The 22,271-nt window shown below is 43.5% G+C and overlaps 1 protein-coding gene across 3 annotated transcripts in view; it reads right to left on the bottom strand.

Moving 5' to 3' along the window:
- LOC140693127 (trafficking protein particle complex subunit 9-like) overlaps window positions 1–22,271 on the bottom strand; it is a 1,110,112-nt gene that overhangs the window by 1,033,202 nt on the left and 54,639 nt on the right. For all 3 annotated transcript variants that reach the window (XM_072957192.1, XM_072957194.1, XM_072957195.1), the window contains one exon: window positions 20,859–21,182. In XM_072957192.1, coding sequence (XP_072813293.1) covers window positions 20,897–21,182 — 286 coding nt within the window. In that variant the 3' untranslated portion in view covers window positions 20,859–20,896. Of the gene's footprint in view, window positions 21,183–22,271 lie in introns of those variants that run through there.

Here is a 22,271-nt window from a genome sequence, read left to right as displayed (position 1 = left end):
AATCAGCACGGCCCAATAACACAATCCTTGGGTATTTACAGAAGTGAGAACCCCATCTCCAAACCACAAGGCATCCCTTTGGAGCACTGAGAGTCTACACGGGGTGGTCATAAAGCCGTCACCGCAAAAGCTATGCGATCCTGCAAATAGGAGGAACGAGCAGCTGTGCTCGGGCTGCCCACGCGCTTCATTTACACCCCACAGCACCTCTACGGGGGGGACGCCTAGGGAGCCCCGTCTCTGCAGGACAGAAAACCAGTCCTGGAGAGGCTAAGCCGACCTACCAGTTCTCCATCTCACAGGACTGGTCACTCCAGAGCAGGACTTGAACTCGGACCCACGTTTTTAACCACAGTACTACCGAGCTTTATGTGCTTTTTATGTGTATAATACATTTGTTTCTGGCATGAAAGGATATTTAATAAATGATCGGTTGCCTTGTCTATCTCATTAGCACAAAATCTTTATACTGTTGAATTGTACTCTTTTCCCCTGGAGAATGGAACGGAAACAGCGGGGGTCAGAATGAGGTGGGGCTCCATTCTTTATCTGTTACCTCATCTCATCCAAGTCCCCAAACAGGGAGAAGGAGCAAATGTTCTCTTCATCTTTTAAAGAGAGAGCTCCACTGATGGTGACTTACTCAACTCCAAAACCAAGTCTGGGGGAAGGGTACATGCAGCAACGAGAGCAGTATCACCTGTAGGAAGGCGAAAAGAGCTCAGGGGATGGCTCAGGTTTCAGCATAATTTAATTTCAATCGATAAAACAATAACACAATCTAAAAATACTAGCATGCAATGGATTTGCTCTTTCTTGATATCTAGCAAGTTTCCACAGCTCACATGTAACATTATCGTGAAATAGTGAAAGGTAGAGTCCACAGACAAGGAAAATCAATGACACAGGCAGGCTGAAACCCAGGCTGGAGGAAAGGAAGATAAAGGGCATAGTTAAGAAGAGGGGAAAGTCTGGGAAAAAGAAATCATCACAATGACTCTCAAGCATCATCCAAGAATCATATAATCATTCATTAAAGACAGAGTTACTTAGGTCCTATTTTGTGCAAGATTTTACAGAGGGCAAAGAAAGACCGCAGCATACATGGTGTCAGCAAGTGGCGGGGCTATAATACAATTCGAATCCCGGTACCTTGCACACTTGTCCTTAGTATAAATGCAAAAAAATAATGTAAAATAATACTATGTAAACTCTACGCAATCTTGAAAAAAAAATAAAGAAGACCTAAATACCTGGACAGACACACCACGCAGATTCCTGGATCAGATGACAGCGCCCTTGGGATGGGAGTGCTCCCCAGAGCGATACGTATACTCAACGTGGTCTCGATCACAGTCCCAGCGGGCTCCTCTGCAGTAACTGACTAGCTGCTGCTACAATTCATATGGGAATTCGAGGGTCTCAGTAATCAAAACGTACTTGAAAAAGAAGAACAATGTGAGAGGACTTGTAATTCTCAATTTCAAACCTTACAACTGTATCTCCAGGTGAGATTAGGGGCCATTTTTAAGTTATTACTGTGTTTATCCTTATTTTCTAAATTCTGTACAATGAATATACCTGTTAGAATAAGAAAAATAAAAAGTAAGGTATCTTTTAAAACATGCACACCGATTCATTCATTGGGAAGAAAATTATTTTAACTTTAAAGAGGTAAACAAATATCTAGTGAAAAAGGACAACTTAAAAACAAGTGTGCATTTACAATTTTCATAAATTGAAAACTGAAAAGCACAAACACATCAAGTTTCTAGGGAGACCGGTGAAATACATTAACAGTTATTTTCAAAAATTCTAATTGAACAATGAAAACTCAAAGGGAAAATCCTGATTGACAGCCAACTGCAAACACGTGGATAGCAAAGGCCTAGAAATCACAGGTCCTTTAAATCTGCTACTAACTCAAAAGGAGAGGAGATTCCTCACTGAGGGGACAGTGGAATCCCTTGCATAAGACAGGATACACAGTACAAACGGCACTAGATACGGGGGTGATTTTCTTAGAAGAATTCTAAAGTTACAAAATTGCCGAAAAACTATATAAACACTGACAGACAGATTAAAACACACAGTCATGTATATTACATAAAAACATATGAAGTCTGCTCCCATGTTGCATAGGAATACAATCATATTTGTTCAATAATGGGCACTGATTAATTTATCCCAGTTGGAATATTTCAACTAAAACAAATAATCAATATTACATTCGTCTTGTCAAATCTACTTGATAAGTTACTCTGCTATGTAACCATAATGTGTCTAAGATATATCTAAAATCAGTGAAAAAGATCTCTGTATGGTATTTGAATTCTTATCAAAGTTCCAAGCTTAATTTTAAAATAAATCTGACCATTATTTCTATATTATCTTATCCCTTGGGAAATGAACAACAGAGTCTGTGGTCAAAATTCTGTCCTACAATGATTCATGAGCACCGTATCCTCACAAAACTGCTAGACAGCAAGGCACGATCCAGACACTGTGACCAAACAAATGAAACACAAGTAAGACAGTGACCCTATTCTGGAGGGCTTATATTATGTGCCAACACAGGGGTTTATATTTGATTGGTTTGATTGGGTAGCAAAATAAAATCAATCAAGTACTTTCTTCTTTGAGCATTCTGTAAGTCATGACTGTTTTTAGTGTCAAGAGCAGGAAAGACTTAAGCATGACATGATTAGGTCAACTAGCAACAATCATCACTGGAGAGTGAGTAATAAAGAAGTTAACTGACAGCAATGCTTCTGCCTACATGAGACCTAAAATAAATCTACACTGATATCTGAAAGGAAAATGAGGAGATGAGGTCCCCAATGAGAAAACAAACTAACAAGAAATCAAAAAAGAAAGACGTTTTCATTAATGATTCCAGGCAGTAGTGGAGCATGGTGGTGAAGAGCACAGATGCTGGGGACAAACATGAGGGTCTGAGCTCCCACAGCACTGGGTAGCTGTGACACTGATATTTCAGTGAAATTTTCTGCATCTCAGTCTCCTATCCATAGACTGGGGAGAACAACTGCACCCATCTCCTAGAACGTTCCTACAAATTATGTTATTTTATATATACAAGTTTAAATAAAATAACTCAGATTTTAAATAATACCCCAAAAGCACAAGGAACAAAGAAAACAGAGATAAATTGGAGTTCATCAAAATTTAGAACTTTGCTTCAAAGGGCACCATCCAGAAAGTGAAAAAACAACACACAGGAGAAAATTTTTTCAAATCATTTATCTGATGAAGAATTTGTATCTCCAAATTAAAAAAAAAAACAAACCTACAACTCAACAATAAAAAGGCAACTCAATTAAAAGGAGGATAAAGGATCCGAAAAGGTATTTTTCTAGGAAAATATACAAATGGCCAATAAGCACAATCAAACGGTGTTCAATATCATTAGCTGTAAGGGAAATCAAGTCAAAACCACTAGGAGAAACCGCTTCACACTCACTACAATAGGTTATAATCAAAAAAAGTGTAACAAGCACTAATGAGGACACAGAGGAAGCTGAGCGCACAGCCCTTGCTGGTGAGGACATAACACAGCGTGGCCACTTTGGAAAACACCCTGGCACGTCCTCAGAGATTTGAACATTTGGTTTATGAAAGACCCAGCATTTCTGCTCTCTGGTCACACACGTAAGAGAACTGAAAACAAATGTCCACATAAAAACTCCTAAAGGAATATTCACGGCGCCATTACTCATCACAGCCAAAAAGCAGAAACAACAAAAATGACTATCACCTGATGAATGGGTAAACAGTGGGGCCCATGTATTCAGTAGAATATAATTCAGCAATAGCAAAGCATAGAGTACTGACCCAGGCCACAACGTGGACAAACATTGAAAACGTTACTCAGTGTGAAAGAAGTCTAGTCACAATAGACGGTTCCATTTACATGAAATGACTCATTTTACATGAAATGTCCAGCACAGGCAAACCCACAGAGAGAGAAGAGTGGCTGCCTGGGGCTGGGGGAAGATGGGGAAGTTGGGAATGACTGCTTGTGCATACTTGGTCTTCCTGTTGGGGGATGAAAATGTTCTAAGATTGACTGGGATGCACAATTCTGGGCATAGAGTAAAAACCGCTGTACACTTTAATGGGTGAATTGTATTAAAACTGTTAAGGACAAAAGCACCTCGGGCCAGTAGCTTCAAATAGTAAATGCAAATTGCTAACTTTTATTAGAGGAAGAAGAAACTGCCCTCAGCATGAAAGCAGATCAGCAAATGGGGGTTAACTGAAATTGGACATGAGCATTTCATTTGAAACAGTTCCTGAGTGTACACGAAATATTCAGAAATAGGAAAATCAGCTTGACATCAAGAAGCAGCATTCTGCTTCAAATGCAGATCAAGGATTCGGCAATCCCAGCTGATACAAATGACCAGAGAAGAAACCTGGTTTTAAAAACAAGCACCAGAGCCAACAATGAGATGGTGGTGAGGAAAGCAGGCGGCCAGATATCTGGAACAGTTTTCTACAAATAATTTCTCCACTGGAAATTCAAAAAAAAAAATGAATATGATGCAATTCTGTGCTGGTCTCACGTGAATGGACTTCCTCTGGTGCTCGACAGTTCTGTAACCCCGAATGCAAGACTCAGCAAAATCAGCATGGCTCCTGGGAGTCCCCAAGTGACTGCCCACCAGCACGCTGACCACAATCACATCTGCCAGTTTTGTACTGTAGAGAAGAGACCAACTTCTAAAAAGCCCAGGAAATGTTGACAAGGGGAGAAAAGACTGCAGTCAGTCCAGGGACAGAGGCCCTGAGAGCAGAGGCCAGAAGGCTGCAGGTGAACTGGAGTGGCCCTGGGGCAGGAAAGGACCACGGAGGAGCAGATCTTAATCCTCTACTCTCACTCCCTCGGGTAGGAGAGATAAAGTCTGCATCCTTCTCACATGGAACTGTGGGTTCCGATGGGCAAGAGTCTTACCTACAGGGAATGATTACTCAAAACTCTGTGGGAAAAGTCGAGAAAGCGAGAGGGATTAGGGAGCCAACTCCACGAGCCTCTCAATTGCTCCCATATTTATTGTGTATAATCAAAGGAAAAATTCATTAGCAGCTGTGTTATAGTATTCAGGAACTTGGGGAAAGAAGGGATGAGACAGAGATTGTAGAATCCACAATGAGTAAAAAGGCTTAGTGTATCTTTAGGTAAGTCATGGGGTGAGGGGAATAAGATACATTCTTTAGACATGTGAATTACAAAGCAGACCACCAGACCAGCTAGGTCCTTGTTTGGGGGATAATAGACTATCTAACTGCACACAAGCCCAGCGTTTATAGCTGAGGGCCAGGGTCATTGCTTTTCAATGAGCAGAGTGCTATCTAAAACCTCAATTACGAAAGCAAAGCATTGTCTCTGCTTTTTAAGGCAAGGAGACAGGAGTGAGAATGCACAGGCGCTTGCCTGCAAAGCAGATACTAAGCATATATTTTTCTTCTTAAATTTGACAGTCAGCTGGGGTCTGTTAAAATTTGTTAACATAATCATGGGCTCCCACATGGAACCATTATGGAGGACAACCTAGGGTGACAAATCCTGGCTCTAGGCCTTTTCCTGCCAGCTTCAGCCTCTCTAGCAGGGTCTAGGCACATCCCTGAATAACGATCCTACAGAACCACACGCACTCTTAACTCCTGGTGCTTGAAACTTAATTTTAGCTCTACACAACTTAAAGTAGAAAAGTTTCATAAGAAAAAGATATTATATTCACTTTATATCTCATCATAGGACTGATTTCTCTGATTCCTCTAAGCTGCTTCTTCTTGGTAATGCACCTAATTCTGCAGGTGAATTCAGTACTTTCCTTTAAGCATAACTAGCCAGTTTGGTCTCGCTAACTTCTATTGGTCAAATACCGATACACTCAATTGATATCATTGTTCATCAATTTCAGCTGGGAGTAAAGGGAGTATCACTTTTTTCCTCAGCCAACCCTCATCTCTTTATCATCAGCAACTCAGGCCTCCGGAAAACAGAAAAAAAGCATTTGTTTCCCTTCTACACTTTCAAAAAACCCAACAGGATACATCAGCCTGGAGAAAGACTTCAACACAAATGTTAAAACAAAAATCTACAAACCTGAATCAACTCCATCTCCGAATCATGACACACAATGACATGAGAGTAAGTGTGTCAGGCACAACGCATGCGTGAGCCTGACCACCTCATTTCTATTTTTCAAAGGAAGGAAGGTTTTCCTATTTTTTTTATCACTCTGTCATTGTTTCTGATTAAGCCAAAAACTAGTTTATGAAATAATTAAGCACTGCAACAAAAGATTTTTGTTGTATCAATGACAGAAGGCATTCAGAGGGGTTAGGAAAACCCACCTCTGTAAAAAATGAGAATTTCCTCCCCTGTGAAGAACACATATACAAAATGCAACAGAGAATTCAGACTCTTGTGGAGAGAAGCAGAAGCCACAGAAACACAGCAAAGTCATTACTATGAGTCAATTCAAAATTCACTGGACAATCATGTTCAATGCATTCAATGAAATTTAAGGGCACACTGCAAACCATTCACTTAATGATCTGCAGGCTAGAGGAAGTATTTCTCTCTTTAACAGACAACAGTAATCAATAGGGTGCCCCACCGAACAAGGACCAAAGAACAATCAGGTTTTTAAAAGTTCTGATAAATCAGCATGTTCTAAAGATCAAAATCCAGAAATATTAAACATTCATTCACACCACAATGAAACAAGCACTGAAAAACACAAAAAACCCAAAGAAACTAAGCACATAGATCATGTACCTGGATAAATGAGAACTTCATGTACTGCTGGAAGAAAGAACAGGCTATAGCCTTTTACTTGAAAAATAAAACTACTTTTAAAGATAACTGCTAAAACACATTTCATCATTCATGTTGCCTTGAAAAATCTGAGGCACTTGTCTCTGAACAGAAAAGCAATTCTATGTAATAGTAGGTTACAATTCAGTACCAGTTTGCTTTAGAAGAAAAGAGAAAAGAAAAGCTACTGTTTCTCATATCCTGCATAAAGTGTGAAGTGCCTCCCTGCCTTTCTCCTCCCATTTTCTAAGCTCACGCTCCCCAACACTTCTGAAACATTTATGAGAATGACTTATTCCCACCAATATGCCAAATGACAAAAGAATATCAAGTTATTTGTGTAAATATAAGCCTACAGCTTAAACTAGAGGAGAAATATATCAGAAGTCTATATGGAACTTCTTTCTACCTTCCTGAAATCACACACACAAACGTTCACACAGACACAGACATATTCCCCCTGGATTAATGGGCACTTCACAAGCTTAGGATCTACAACTTCTAGAAGATGACTTTGTAGTTAGTTAAAAATACAAAACTGTCAGCTTTTGAAAGCCTAGATCATCTGCTAAACCATCCAAATATCAAAAAGACCCAATTAGCCTTCTCTGTAGAATGTAATTTCCCATGATGGCAAAACAAACCCTAAGAAGTACTGGATCCCAGTCTCGTGTTTATCACTAGCTGTGATCATCTTTAAGCACATTAACAGATTCAGAAATGTATGTTCAAACAACATATATTCTTATTGAAATAGTATATGTGTTCAATTGCCTATACAGAGACTAGGTCCCATGATGGTGCTTAAGAGCTATTTTGTTTATTGCAATATTTATTTTTAAGTGCAGACAAGGAGGGCGGGTGTTACTCACTTGAAGACCACCTGCTTAGCATGCACAACGTCATGGCTTCAGTCCCCAGTACCCCCAAAATAATAAATAAAAATAAGTGCATATTTAAAAATAAGAGTAAAGGTATAAAAAAATGCAGACTAAAACCACTGCAATCTAGGACCCACAATTACAATAAAAAACAAGTGTTTCTATCAAATATTGACTATATGCCAATCACAGACACAACCACAAATCACACCTGACAACCATCAAGTGTGATTCTCAGCAACCCTACTAAGTAGACACGGATGAGAAACCCGGCTCTGCGGATGAGGGGACGAACCTCGGAGGAGCCGGGGACAGTGACAGTCCTGCTCCCCGTGACACCGCATAAGCCCAGGGCAAGCGTTGACAGAGCTGCACTGAGGGGACACCCAGCTGCATGGAACCTTGGGGCATTGAGGGCTCCCAGAAAACACTAAAAATTGTTCAGTGAGAAACCAGCTCAAATATATTACACTGTGCCTCATCCTTTAAACAGGGAAAATGACTGAGACCTTTTTGATGCCTCCGTGTCCTTTCTGCCATCGTCAGTTACTTGCCCTCACAGCGCGACCAGTGATGAACTAGACCCCATACGAAGTGCACTCAGATGGCAGAGCTTTTAAAGCTGTTTTATGAAGTTTGTAAGACTCTGTCTATTCCTCACACGGGCGGTCAACCATCACTTCTCACCGGTGTGGACGTACCACCTGAAATCACTCCTTTCTGCTTTTTAAAATCCCTTCATCTAATCCAGACTTTTCAACAGCAAAGAAGCAGCTCAACCACAGACACTGGACAGTTTTTCACCAAATGGTTTCGAACAGCCCATCTGACTACCTGGAAGCCCTTTTCTTCTATTAAACCCACTTCCAGGTACTTCATCATTTTCTGATTGGTGGACTTGGCCTCTGACTGGCCTACTCAGAGAGCTCCCAACCTCACATCCGGGGGTGGGAGCGGGCCCTGCTGTTGGGGGAAATCAGTGAGGAAGGCGGAAATCCTCCAGCCAGGTCTGCACGGCTAGAAGTGCCACAACGTGCTCAGAAATTATACCGTCAGCACCCCTGGGCTCCGATGTAGTGGTTTCACATTAACCAAACTTACGACACACTGATGCAAGAAAACCAGAAACTTAACTTATTAATGTAACAGAAGACGTGAATCTATGAACCAGACTGAAATATCAGAGTTCAACCATGAGTACATTTTCTCCTCCATCTCCCAATCACGGGCAGGCAGTCACATGGCAAGCATGGATAGAAACAGAGCAGGAAGGGTTTCTAGATTAACTCAATGGACAAAATTTCTGTTATACTAATAGATCTACTGCCCAGAAGACAAAGAATGCCAATCACGGTGCACTCTCTGTGGACAGTCGCCGAGACACGACTATGAGCACCTGTGTAACTCTCCTTTCCCTGTCCTTTCTGGGCTAACTCATGCACAGAGGTACAAAGATTCAGGGATGCCGATAACACTAAACACCCAAAGCCCATCTTTGGGAGCCTCAAAACAAGACAACCAGGGTTTAAATACCAGCTCTGCCACTTACTAGTTCTGTGATTTTGCCAACTTACTTACCCTCTGTGTGCCTCAATTTTCACACTGTAAAACTGGGATAACAATCAAACCTTCCTTACTCGCTTGTTGAGAAGATTGAAGGATTCATTTCTGTAAAATTCTCAGAAAAGAATGTTGCACATTTTGGGTGTTCAACAAATGTCAGCTTAATAGGAAAGTGATTTACAAGTCTCTCTTCTAATCATCTTATATGTTTACTGGCTAGTCTAAGTCCTTAAGAAAATCCTTATTTCTTCTTTTATAAACTCTTGGGGAGAACACTTCTCTTCCATCCCACCACCTGGTTAAACCGAGGGAGGGGATGCCTCTTAATCACTCCTCTGGGCCGTGGAGAGTGCTTCTCCCTTCACATCCCTGGCCCCTGGCCCACAGATAGCCCTCATCACACGAACAGAGTGAGGTGTGAGTCCGGGGAGACAAGCAGGGAGTTTGAAACCCTTCCTTTCACTCGTGTTGATCACCATTGGGAAGCACCTGGGATGCTCAGCTCCATGGCAGGTCAGCCCTGTGCATGAAGGGGCAGGTCCCCTCAAGGGAAGGCTCGCTGTGGCCCAGAGCTACATAGGACAGTGTGACTGTCCACTTCTGGGACACAATATCATGACACGCATTTTTCCACAGCCCTGAAGTTCATGGAGAACGTGGCTTCATCAGTTACAAAGAAGACATTTATCGCCTGCCTAATCTTTTGTGTCATCTCTCAGTTGGCTGCTGGAGACAACATGTGTATAAGTATTGGTTCCCCTTAAGCCCCAACATATATGAAGTAACAAATAATTCTGTGGCTTAAAGTTGGTTCAGGGCGACTGTGTAACAGTTCTTACTCTGCTGATGCTTAATTATGGGTTTAGGAACTACGGAACCTCCTCAAATCTCTCTCATCATAAAACCATCTTTTCTTATTTTCCTGTTTCTTAGTAATTGCCAAAGACTCTCAAATGATGGCTTCACACAAAAAAGCAGCTAAAGTTTTTGAGCCCTCTTGACATACCCACTGTGGTAAACATTTTACATAATTTCTAATTCTCACAATTCTACAAAGCAGATACGAATGCCCCCATCTCACAGACGAGGGAAAAACTCAAAACGAACTGACTCAGGTTCACGTGGCTCAGTGGCAGCGCGTGCACGCAAACCCAAGTCAAAATACTACACCCCTTCGTATATGTACCAAATCTCCTACCACCAATTAACACAGAGCGGCGGAGTCAATACTCAGTGAACTCAATACACTTTTCAGCTTTAAGGTCCTCCAGATGCCGCTTCTAGCTGTTTTATAAAATCCCGGCTCACTGGTTTCTAACACTGGAAGAAAAGTCCGATTTTGTCACTGTTTGCACAGCAAGTCTGAAATGTTCACAGCGAGATGATAGAATAAAACTAAGATAAAAGCAGAATAATTTTTACAGGTAGACAGACATAATGGACATTGTGCTATTCTGAAGCATTAAGCAAAGAAATTAAAATAACGTTGTTTAAGCCTTCCTTTACAAACAGGAAAGTTAAGACTGTAAGAAGGAGCAACAGCGCCACCTGTGAGTAAAAAGACCTTCCAGGTTGCCGGGAAAGATGCAACACAAAAATTGCCTGTAGGATCAGAAACGAAAATCAGATAACTAAATGCTTATGTAGCACATATTGCAATTTACTTCGGGGGAAGGGAGGGGTATTCAGTATTTAATCTGATATTGATAGTACTCCTGAATATAAACAGAAGACATAAGCTCATGGAAACTCATCTTAGAAGAGGAAAGAATCCGGTCCAGCCACTTCATTTTACAAGAGTGGAAACTGAGACATGGGATCTGTCCCCCTGGCAATCAGCAGCAAAGCTCTCCTACGCCTCATGTCTTGCACTGTAGCAAAAACCAACAGATCTGTACTAGGCTTATATTCATAAAAGTCACGTTTGTATTTTTCCAACAGTAGGTTATCTAAGTATATTGTAAAATACTTCTCAAAGAGCCAGGAAATCGTACAACCTTGTGGAAATACAAAAATATTTATTTACATAATAAAACAACATGAGCTTTATTCTCTCTATTAATAAAGTGACATGTCAAATCAATGTTTTGATGTTTTAAAACTGTTAAGAGTGCAGAAAAAAATCAAAATTTTTTTTAATCACAAAGAGAGAAGCTTATTCCCTGAAAATGATCAATGTGGATTTTACCAAACTTAATGGATCTGGTCAAAACCCCATGAATTTAAATGTCTGAGTGGATGGTTACACGGCAACATGAATTCTGAGTTGTAACAATACATATTCTGTGTAAATAATCTTCAAGGTCGTCTGCTTAAGGCAATTTACCTAGTCCCTGTCTCACTAGAATTACACAGATTTCATTAAAATTTCATACTGCCCTAAAAAGTAATAAATCCTTGTTACTTTATACCATATTCAAATATATCATATATATACATATTGAATATGCATCAGAAATAAGCGACACTCTTTAGTATTCAGAGTTGATCATTCTAAAATATCTGTCATTGTGACAGTACATTTTTATTAAGCACCTCTTCGGTTCTTTGTATACAAGGCATCTAACTCTCACAGTCAGACAAGGTAAACGATATTACTCAAATTTCACAAATGAGGAAATGTACTTAAGCCATGAAAACAACTTACATATTCATCATCAGGATAGAAAAGAGTAAAGATTTTACTTAGATTGCTCACTGACAATCTTTTCTTCCACATTAAGACTGCCGTGCAGGGCTGGGGCGGATATTAGCAGGAATCACGGTTAGGGAGTCACCTGAGAAGACTCCCCACTGCAAGCAGCTCAGCCGGTTCTCCTCCCTCATCCTGTATTGTTAGAGCCATGTTTCTAGGTTACTCTTATTTCAAGTAATAGCACTTTAACTGCACATCTGATCATCTGCATCAGACCACCTTACCTCCAAGCCACAGAAAATCATTCACTGACTGTAGCAGCACCAAGACATAACGGTGATGGATCAGGGAGCCCTGCAGCATCCCAGCCTGCAGGCACAAACCCACACGTGCCCTGGTGATGTTCAAAAAATACAATGCATGAAAATATCTCACTGCTGGTACACATCTGCCCTCAAATTGCCCCAAAATCATGCTGGCAAAGCACTACTTAACACTCTCACTACAAAAAAAAAAAAGCTAAGAAGGCAAATTTAGGCTCTTCCATTGAAAACCAGCAACCACCACTGCCAGTAACTGAGCTGGAATGCTCCTGACTTCAAAAACCACTACACAGTTACTTTTCAAACGTGAAAGTCATATATGTATTCCAGATAGATGATATTACAATAGGATTTTTCTTTTCAAAATTTCCAGTTGCAACATTAGCACAAGAAACTTTATGTTTCAGGTTTAAAAAAATTAATTATCCTCCACTTTCTTAATTTTGAACCTATTATTATTTTATAAATGTAGCTATGCTGCTTATTATAAACCAACTTTTTGATTTCTTCAAAAAAGACCTTTATGACCTCACTATTTCAGAACAAACTTTAATGATGTTTTGAGAGGTGGGGCCTGGGGCGCTCACTAACAGCTCTTGAAATACTGACAAGGATGTGCTATTAACTAATGCAAATACTCTAAATCCACATTAGCTCACAAAGCAAAGAAACTACACCAAAGACTTACTTTAACATTTTTATACATTCCTATTCGTTTGAATATTAAAGTTCTTAAAAGATATGATTTATTTTGAGAAAGACAACAGCTGTATTAAATTTCCTCTCACCAATAAAGCAATCTTTATGAAGAATAAAAACCCCTATGGAAATCGAAATGACGGGATGTTTCTTGCTAAGTGAACATGCAGATCTCAACACAAGCTTAAATCCTATCACATCTCACTTGAACGAGCTCAACTAACCCCTGGGCTACCCTGGAACTTAGCTCTTCTGTTCCAAAGTTAGCTGAGCTAGGATCATCACACAAGGCGGGGAAGGAGAGAAGAGGAAATTCCACCTGGCGGCCTCCATCAGTTTTCTTCCAGCCACAAGGTGCCGCTAGAGCGACCCCGCTAACAAGCCCTCCCCATAAGGAAATCCGGCAATCAGACTGCCCCTGCCGTCCTCAAGCAGTCCCAACGCCCCTCTCCCAGCCTGTGAATGGTCTTCTAATGACCCCCGAGTTGGTGGCATCCTCCCCCTCTTCCCCGCTACACACACACACACACACACACACACACACACACACACACACAGAGAGAGCCAAGGCAGCCTTCCCAAATCACAAATTTGATTACATCACCCCCACTTCAAACCCTTCAGAGTCTCCCTGGTGGAATTCTATCCCCACCCCAGACCCTGCTTGCCCAGCCTCACCTCAGTACCCAGGTCCCCAGTGACCAAAGGGCCCCCTGACCTGCTCCTACTTGCCACTTGCCTCCAGGATCATTTTGACTGTTTCCCAAGGAAGCCTTCCCTCCCTCAAACCTCCCAAATTTTTTCCTCTGTTCCTAGAACATTCTAGGGTAATTCAACTTCTGACAATGCTAAGCTCACAAGAACCAAATACATTTTGCTTACTAATGTGGCTGAAACTTTTCTCCCCTTGACACTCAGAAGTGCGCGTGTTATGGATAAATGAATGATGGGATGGGTCTCAAAGGGACAGACATACCTGCTCTCTCTCGTCCCGACCCTTCTGTCTGTAGAATATCAGAAGCAAAACCAGAAGTACCTTTCCTGACGGTCACTTTCTGATGACACCCTTCACTGCCTACTGTGTCAGTTCTAGTAAAACTCAACTTCTTCCAAAGCCCTACACCCCGGACTCTCTCCAGTGTCCTCCCCAGCAGGGGCTCCCTCCACCCTGGATCACACAGGGCACTCTCCACGGGTCCCCACACAAAAAGCCTCCAGGCCTCTGCCCGGGCTGCACCTGCCACCTGAGCCACATTCTTGACTCTTCTCCTGGCTGATTCTTACTCTGTCCTCACAACTGAATGTAGGGCCCATTTCTTCCAGGAAGTCCTCTCAGATAATGTCCTTTAGGTCTCCGCTGGGCTCCATCTATAGCAGCAGTACATGGTGACCAACTGGTTGTTTGCCCACTCCTTTGAGACCACGAAATCTTGGGGGCCACGTGGGAAGGAGTGAGAGATTGCAAGAGGGCTGGGGGAAGCAAAAAGCAAAAATCACAGCCCAAGTCCCAAATTCAAGGATACTTTCTCAGAAAAAAGTATAAACCATTTCACACGTGTGCAATTTGGTTATTATTTTTGTGGCTTGTGGACAGCAAGAGCTTGGTGTTCTAGTACAAAGCCCAGATTACATGCAAAAAAATGTATATATTCATATCCAAAGGAAACCAGAGCTGCTCAAAAACAGTTTGCAGTTAGAATTGAAAGGAATTTTGATAAAGGCAATCTCTCTCTCTCTCTTCTTTCTTTTCTGGCATCCTATAATTTTAGAAGTATTTGCGTGACTAAGCGATGGCTACAGCCAGTGATTATGCACTGTAGTGTTTGAAGCTGAGGAAGCCCAGATTATATTCACGGTGTACATGCAATCGTACCTACACACTGATAGGTGCCATGGTGGTGGAGCTGATGTTACAAAGCAGGCAACCTTATTCTGTAAGAGAACACTAAATAGAAAGGAAGAAATGCAATGTCCTGTACTCAATTTCATTTGTTATATGGGCCATTGACTGATAGTATATCTTGACTAATGAAACCCAATAATAAATTGTCAACGTCGATTTTCTTCATCTGACCGTTTTATGCTAACTTTGAATATCAAACCCTCACTCCATAAGTAAACCTCAGGCCTAAGTTGCAGCACAGTTACATCCCGTGGAAGACAGCCGATCAAGGGAGAACTGGAGAGTTTCCCTTCAGAAGCTGCTAAGTGTGGTTTTGCACCTGTACGTCATTTGCAACCACGTCATCGTCAAAAGAGTAAAACCTTACATCTGTGGGGCATAAAGCACTGCGGTGCTTCCGAACCATCAAAGAACACTGAGATTTGTGAAACAGTCCTGAGGCACTTAAATCATACTTTTTCTGAAAGGCTCCAAAACTGACCCACTTCACCATTCCAGGTATAACAGGGAAGTACTGGAAACAGTAGAGAGAACATGCCCTTGAAGTCTGACAAGGCTCTGCTTGAATCCTGCTACATCATTTACTAGCCGCTAAATGAACCAATTCCTTAACCCCTCTGAGAAGGCTTCCCAATCTGCAAAAGGGGGCTGCCACCACCCACCTGGGAAGCATGGGTGTGAATGCAACATGCAAGTAGGGCGGCCGACTGGTACCTGAGACGGGGCCTGGCTAGTTTCCCTCCGCTGTCCTTCTCCCCCTTTAAACTTACACTGTTCCCCCAGTAAGGATCAAGCCCCCGGAACAGACTGCCCTTATCATCTGTGTATCCCCGGATACATGCCTTACCCTTAGGAGGCCAGAAAAACAACTGCATCCTCCCAAGTCACTATCAATGTTAAGAGTCTGGGCATTTTTAACTCTATTTTGCAGGGAGACTATTCCAGAACTGTCCAAAAACCATTCTCCAGGTTGGCTCCCCTCCCAGTGCCCATCCTTTCTCACCACAGATACTCTGTATGATTGCCTTCTGTTCATGGGAAAGTGAGTCCGGTAGGGTGGGGACTCCCCAGGCCTCCCTCCCTCCCTCACAGGTGAGTGTGACTACCTTCTCCCCACTCCCCACTCCAACTCCAGCTTCAAAGAATTCTACCCTCTGGCACCCTGCAGACTCTGCATCTTCCCAAGACTCACACATGGCTACGACCCTCCCTTCAGATTTCTTCCTGGCTGGCCCTGCCCACCACCCGGCCCCTTAAGGATAAACGGCATTAGTCGAAAAATCGCAAACGCTGCTGACTGACACACCAAAGCTGCATGGTCTGGGCTTTCCTCCAAACCAGGCACAGCCATGCCCCCCCCAGCCAATGTCTGCACCTCTCGAGATGATCTAATTCACATGCAAGTCTGTGAACACCAGCTAAGAATGACAACTCCTAACGTGTATGTATAGTCCGGCTTCTTCAGGTGAGCCCCAGGGTCACATACCCGAGTGCCTCTTTGAAGTCCTAACTTGGATGAAAAATGGCATCTTAAAAATGCCTCATGTCCACTATTTACTCTGGAATTCGATTCCTGGCAGGTACCTCCCAGTCTCCCCATTTTAGTAACAGCCCCAGCACCCACCTATGTGTTTGAGGTCAAATTCAATTTCCACTGTTCCCTCCCACAATCCCTGCCCCGGAATCAGTCCTATTATTTCCATCGCTAAGCCCATCTCAAGTCTGGTTCTGCAGGGACCACGGCCGGAACCCCAGAAGCTTACAGCATGGTGCACTGAGTCACAGTCCTCCGTAGGGAGCTCCCTGGAGGGGGAGGCTTCTCCTGGCACGGGTCACCTCAAAAGGCACTGGATTCTCACAAAGGAGGCCCAGGAGAAGGGACTCAAGATTCTCCCGTGGTCTGAGCTTTGAAGGGCCCGAGGTCTGGGGGAGCTCCTAATTAGCAGACACAATTGCCAGTGAGCAGATGAGGATGGAGGATCCCAGGAAAGTCTGTTCTCAATCCGACCCCTGGACTCTCGGGAGCCACGGGAAAGGCCTGTGTCCAGGGTGCAGCCTGGCCATCACAGATCCCAGCCTTCATTTGCCAACCCGGACAGCCTAGACTCCATCTACTTGAGACATTTACTTCTATTCTGTTCCCCACCCAGAATGTGATGGACTCATTCAGATATTCTGGCCTGTCTCAATCGAGACAAATTCAGTGAAAAATGTAGTGTCCACATTTGGACCAGAGCATGAAAAGACAAACAAGGCCTCATGGTCAACATGATGGTGGTAGCCAAATCCTTCCACCGGGTGAGATGAACCATGGTGGGGGTGAGAATCCAAGGTCCTAGGTCGGCCAAAGCATCTTCCTTCACGGCTGACTGAGGTGTCGGAGACTCACTACCGCAAACTAACGACACGGCCGTCAGTGGTGGACATCAGCTGCAACAGACACGGAGTCAGCTATTTACTGCCAACATGGGTTAAAATAAACGCTGGTGCAGGGAGGCCAGCACTGCTGCTGAGGCAAACCACAGACCCGGCTATGAATGCCCACTGGCTGAAACAGAGTGGAACCTACTGTCCCCTTTAGCGGTCCATTTGTCCACCAGATACAGGTGAGCCAGCCTCTTCAGAGAAGGCCATGTATTCCTGACACTCAGAGAAACCAGCCTCGTAAAGGGAACAAAAGAGTGGCATGGATTTTAGACCCACTTCTGCCCCTTTATGAAGGCAAAGTAAAGTAAATGGCATGGGGAAGTTGAATGCAAAAAAAAAAAAATAATAACAAAACGGTGACTGCTTCCTCCAACAGCGTCCCCTGCAGCTGCTCACCCCAGAGCAGGCTACTTTCTCACCAGTGACTGCTGGCCAGGAAGCGCCGTCACGCATGTCACACAGCGACAGCCAAAAACGGCGTGCCGAGCACGTTTGTGTAAAAGCAGGAATCAAGAAAGATCCTGCAGAATTTGACTTTACAAGGTTAAATACTCCATGAAAACAATCCCTCAGCAGCAGCCCAAATCAATTCGCATCTTACTTCTTCAAAACAATCAAACAAATTTAATAAAGGCACATTTGTCACCAAATATAAGAAGGACCAAACAGGTTCCTCAAAGCAAGGATTTTAACAGTTATCAAACACCAGTGGGTGATGTGGTAACAAAGCAAATATTTCAAAAAATTAGAAATAAAAATGATGACTAGGATAATACAGGGATCAAGGCAACTGTTAATTTTTTGGTTTTTAAAGCGATGGAGACAGCACGGAGGGCAATCTGGCTATTTCAAATTCAGGGTGTGCACAGCCCACATTTTCAGACGCAACAAGATGCTAACGTGGCAGTACAAGAGAAAAAGTAATAAAGAAAAAGGAAAAGAGGAACAAGAGAAAATTAGAAACACACAAGAACAAAAATGATTTTGACAGCTTGTACAAGAATTTATGTGAGTGTCTGAGGCCAGGGACGCGGGAACGTTGAGACCCACCCTCACCTCCTGATCCAGGGAAGACAGGGGCCTGAGGGGAGCGACGCTGCCAGGGGACCCCAACGTGGTCAGCGCCCCTAAACAAAACTCCACCTACATGCGTCTAGGAAGATTTGAGCTATAAACTGTGGTCTCATTTCAGGCTGGACAATTTTACTCACTTCTAACAAGAGTAGCAGGAGAGAATTAGGCTCTGCTCCTGCACCAAAGCATTGTTCAAAAAACTAATGACTGTGGAATAGTAAAAGCAGCAATGGAGTAAAAGTGACTGGAAGAGAATGTGCTTGACCCTAGCTCACTGGCCGCGATATCTCACTGACGTTCAGATGCTGGCTGAGCCCTTATGGTACCAGAACCGACAGACTCACCAGGAGGGAGGTTTAATGCGCTGCTGTATTTTCATGCCGAGAGCCATGGCTGGTACACGAGGTTCTGGGTAAACAATGGTGACAGTGTCTTCCACTATGGGCTAAGCACACATCCAGCTACTCCGTCAAATCCCAAGGGCAGACTTCAAAAGTTAAAAACAAGCTGGCATTCTCTGGTGACTCTGCAGACTCAGAGCCAAGCAATTGCTGAGAAAAGTGTCACCAGTGCCTCCTATGACAAAAGAGGCACTGGCCTGGGGGATGGGGCAGGGCTCCAGGCTTCCACTGATCACCCACCAGTCTGTCCAGGGGGTGAAGGAGGTCCCTGCTTTCATTGCAACGATGCACCTACCTTGAATGACGCCTTAGGACTCAACAGGAGGTGACATGTGAGGTGAACGGAGCCAGCCTCAGTGTAGCACAGTTCTGGCAGCTATGCCCTCAACAGTGTCCAGGCTCCTAAACCTGACACTTCATCTCCAAGGAGCAGAAGGGGAGTGCGGGCATGTAGATCACAGGGCCCCGTGGGAACAAGTACAGTTTATGGCCACGATATGACTTGCCCCTTCCTTAAGCCATAGAGGTATGTTCGGGAGGAACAGAAAATTCATCCAGAGCCCGCTAGGCACCTCACACAGGTGGGACTCGGGTCCCCTGTTCCTATAACTCACAGGGCTGGTCTGAACATTCTTTTTATCAATTCTCTGGCATCTTCTCCTCCAACTTACCAACAACCAGAAAGTAGAATCTGAGATTAGTTAAGTTCAAGAATCACAAATCACCGCCCCCACAGTGGGCCCGGCAGCAAGTGCCAGGTCCTCCGACCGTCACCTGTGGGACCACCATGAGCGCTCTTCAGCCTCATGGCCCAAGTCCATAGGCCAGGGTGACACAGCTTCCCTCACTCTCCCCAGCAAACAGGGACCAACTCTCGGCAAAGGCATCTCAGCATCTTCTGCACGAGGCAGAGCACGATAAATACACGGGGAAACAGAGCAGAAGGTGGGGAGGTAGGCAGCCCAGAAGAGCTCGTCTGCACTTCCAAGGCAAAGTGGGGTCGTTGACTTAATCACAGTGACAAAGTGAGAATGAGCATTTCTCTGTTCTCTACCATACTCCGTGATACGCCTTTCCCTGCATTAGGAGTTAATTCGGAAGTCCCTGGCAGTGTTTCTGATATCCAAACCTGGCATGGTGGCTGTCGGGCAGGAAGAGAGGGCCTGAGCCGAACAGGTGCTGGGCCTGGGGGGCAGGAGACACTGGCTCCAGCCCCAGCTCAACCAGCGCCTCGTTCTGCCTCTCGGGATTCAGCATCTCATCTATAAACAAAGGGTTGACACTGTCTCAGGACAGGATTCCCAACAAAAATGAAATGAGAGCCATGTAAAGAAAGTTTCCCAGTTGCCACATTTAAAACAGAAAACAAAGAAACAAACCAACAAACAAAAACAAATACTAGAAACTAATTTTAAGAACAGATCTTACTTAATCTACTGCATGTAAAATACTATCATTTTGACATGTAAACAATATAGGAAGTAACAAGATAGTTTATATTCTTTTATTACAGAAACCTCAGCGTCTAATGTGCATTTGACCTACAGCACATCTCAGCTCAGACCAGCCTCCTCCCCAGTGCTCCTAGCATCAGTGGCTGTGGATACTCTATTGGACAGCGACTCAAGGGGTCCCACCATGGTCCTGGCTGAAAAGCGGGAGGAAGTGTCCACATTAACCCTAAAAGGATCTCTCTGAAACAGAGGCAGATTCACTTTTAAATGTCCGTAAACCGGCTGGCTTTACCTCCCTCCACCTTGGCTACAACATAGTCCTCTTCCTTGCTGATCCCTTTCTCGATGTAGGGAAGAAACCTGGAACACAGCCAGGGTGGACTGGCCTCCAGGGAAACTTACCTGCTGTCTGTGTCCAGTCCCATGGTGTCCTCCTTCTCAAACGGGATGCAGCGGAGGGCGATCTTGTCCCCAGAATTGTTGGGGGCTGCATCCAGCCACTTGGACTTGGGCAAGATGAAGAATGACTCAGTTAAATCCTCAATCCTCTTCTCCACCACCCTGCAGTCCTCGTAGATTGAAGGACACATCGCTGCGTGGCTGCTCAGCTACCTCCCCATGCAGCACAAAGACAAAGAGCTGAGAGTCATTAAGCGTGGTGCCATACAGCTCCTCTGCACATGGAGCTTCTAGAATGCCTTGGCAGAGAGGCAGTCGGTAATGGTGACAGGGCCCACGACCTTGCGGTGGGTCTGGAAGTCGCTCCACCCACTCTCGGGCGCATAGTGGTGCCTGTAGTGGATACAGAGTGCCCACTGGGAGCCGCACGGGCTGATCTGGCTCACCGAGGAGATTCGCTTATAGATGCAAAAGAAATTCTCCTCTGAGTTGATCCCCACGGGTTGGACCACAACGGGAAGAGTCTCATAGACCTCAGCACACTGCACGTAGTCAGGGATGCTCATGTTGCAGACCCTGCGGAGAGGGGAGAGGAGATTGAGGTACATACTGTGCTGTGGGCTGCGGGCGCATTTGGGTTGCAGGGATCTGGTGTGTACCAGCCAGAAGGCAAGGGAAGGCAAAGCAAATCCGGGGGTACAGTTTGTCCTCAGCGTCTGCACATAGCTCGGATCACATTACCCAGCTTTTGGTCTAGGCTTCCTGCCCCTGCAGAGAAGGGTCATTTCTTGATTTCTGTTTCCAAGCACCTAGCAAGGCCCTGATGCGAAATCACTGCTCAAAAATGCTGAATAAAGAAATGAACAAAGGGAATGACTGAAAAATTGTGCTGAACACTGGAATTTGACACAACACTGTAAAATGATTATGAATCAATAAAAAAATGTAAAAATATAAAATAAAATAAAAATAAAAAAATTGATGTTGGCAAATGTCATCAAATATCTGCAATTTTCTTATTTTAACAATAAACATAGATGTGTACTTGTAAAAAAAAAAAAAAAAGAAAAGAAATGAACAAAGGCACTGCTTTTCCCAAACCCCTTCAGCAGAATATAAAGAAAAGGACCACAGTAGGATCAAAAGATTTGGATTTCTTTCCAATTTATTTGAACTCCTAAGCTGCAGAATAATGGATAAGGAAACTTGCCTTGGGGAGGACGGTACAGTTCAGTGGCAGAGCACGAGCTTATCATGTACAAGTTCCTGGGGTCAAACCCCAGTACCTCATTTTAAAAAATGAAACAAATAAATAAACTTAATTACCCTCCTCAAAAAATATTTTTAATTCAAAATTCAAAAAACACCTTGCAATTGACACAACATTGTACACTTGACTATACTCTAATTAAAAACAAAATCCTTGCCTTACAAGAATATATCTGGATTACGGATGTTTGCAAATGTAAAATGCCTAGGGTACCCCCTGCATAAAAAGAGGGGAATGTACAAATTTACTATTGCTCCTTTATGAGCTATATTTCCTTTGGGGGGTTTATAACGTCTCAGAGCTAATTTTCTAAGATTAAAAAAAAGAAAACATTACCTGATTCGCCATACTGCTGAAGAATCAGATAACCCTATGAAAGCATCTGACCCACAGAG

Source organism: Vicugna pacos, unplaced genomic scaffold (genome assembly GCF_048564905.1).
Source record: "Vicugna pacos unplaced genomic scaffold, VicPac4 scaffold_19, whole genome shotgun sequence".
NCBI lineage: Eukaryota > Metazoa > Chordata > Mammalia > Artiodactyla > Camelidae > Vicugna > Vicugna pacos.
Note: the sequence above shows the minus strand (reverse complement) of the source record. Positions and strands in the feature narration are given on the sequence as shown.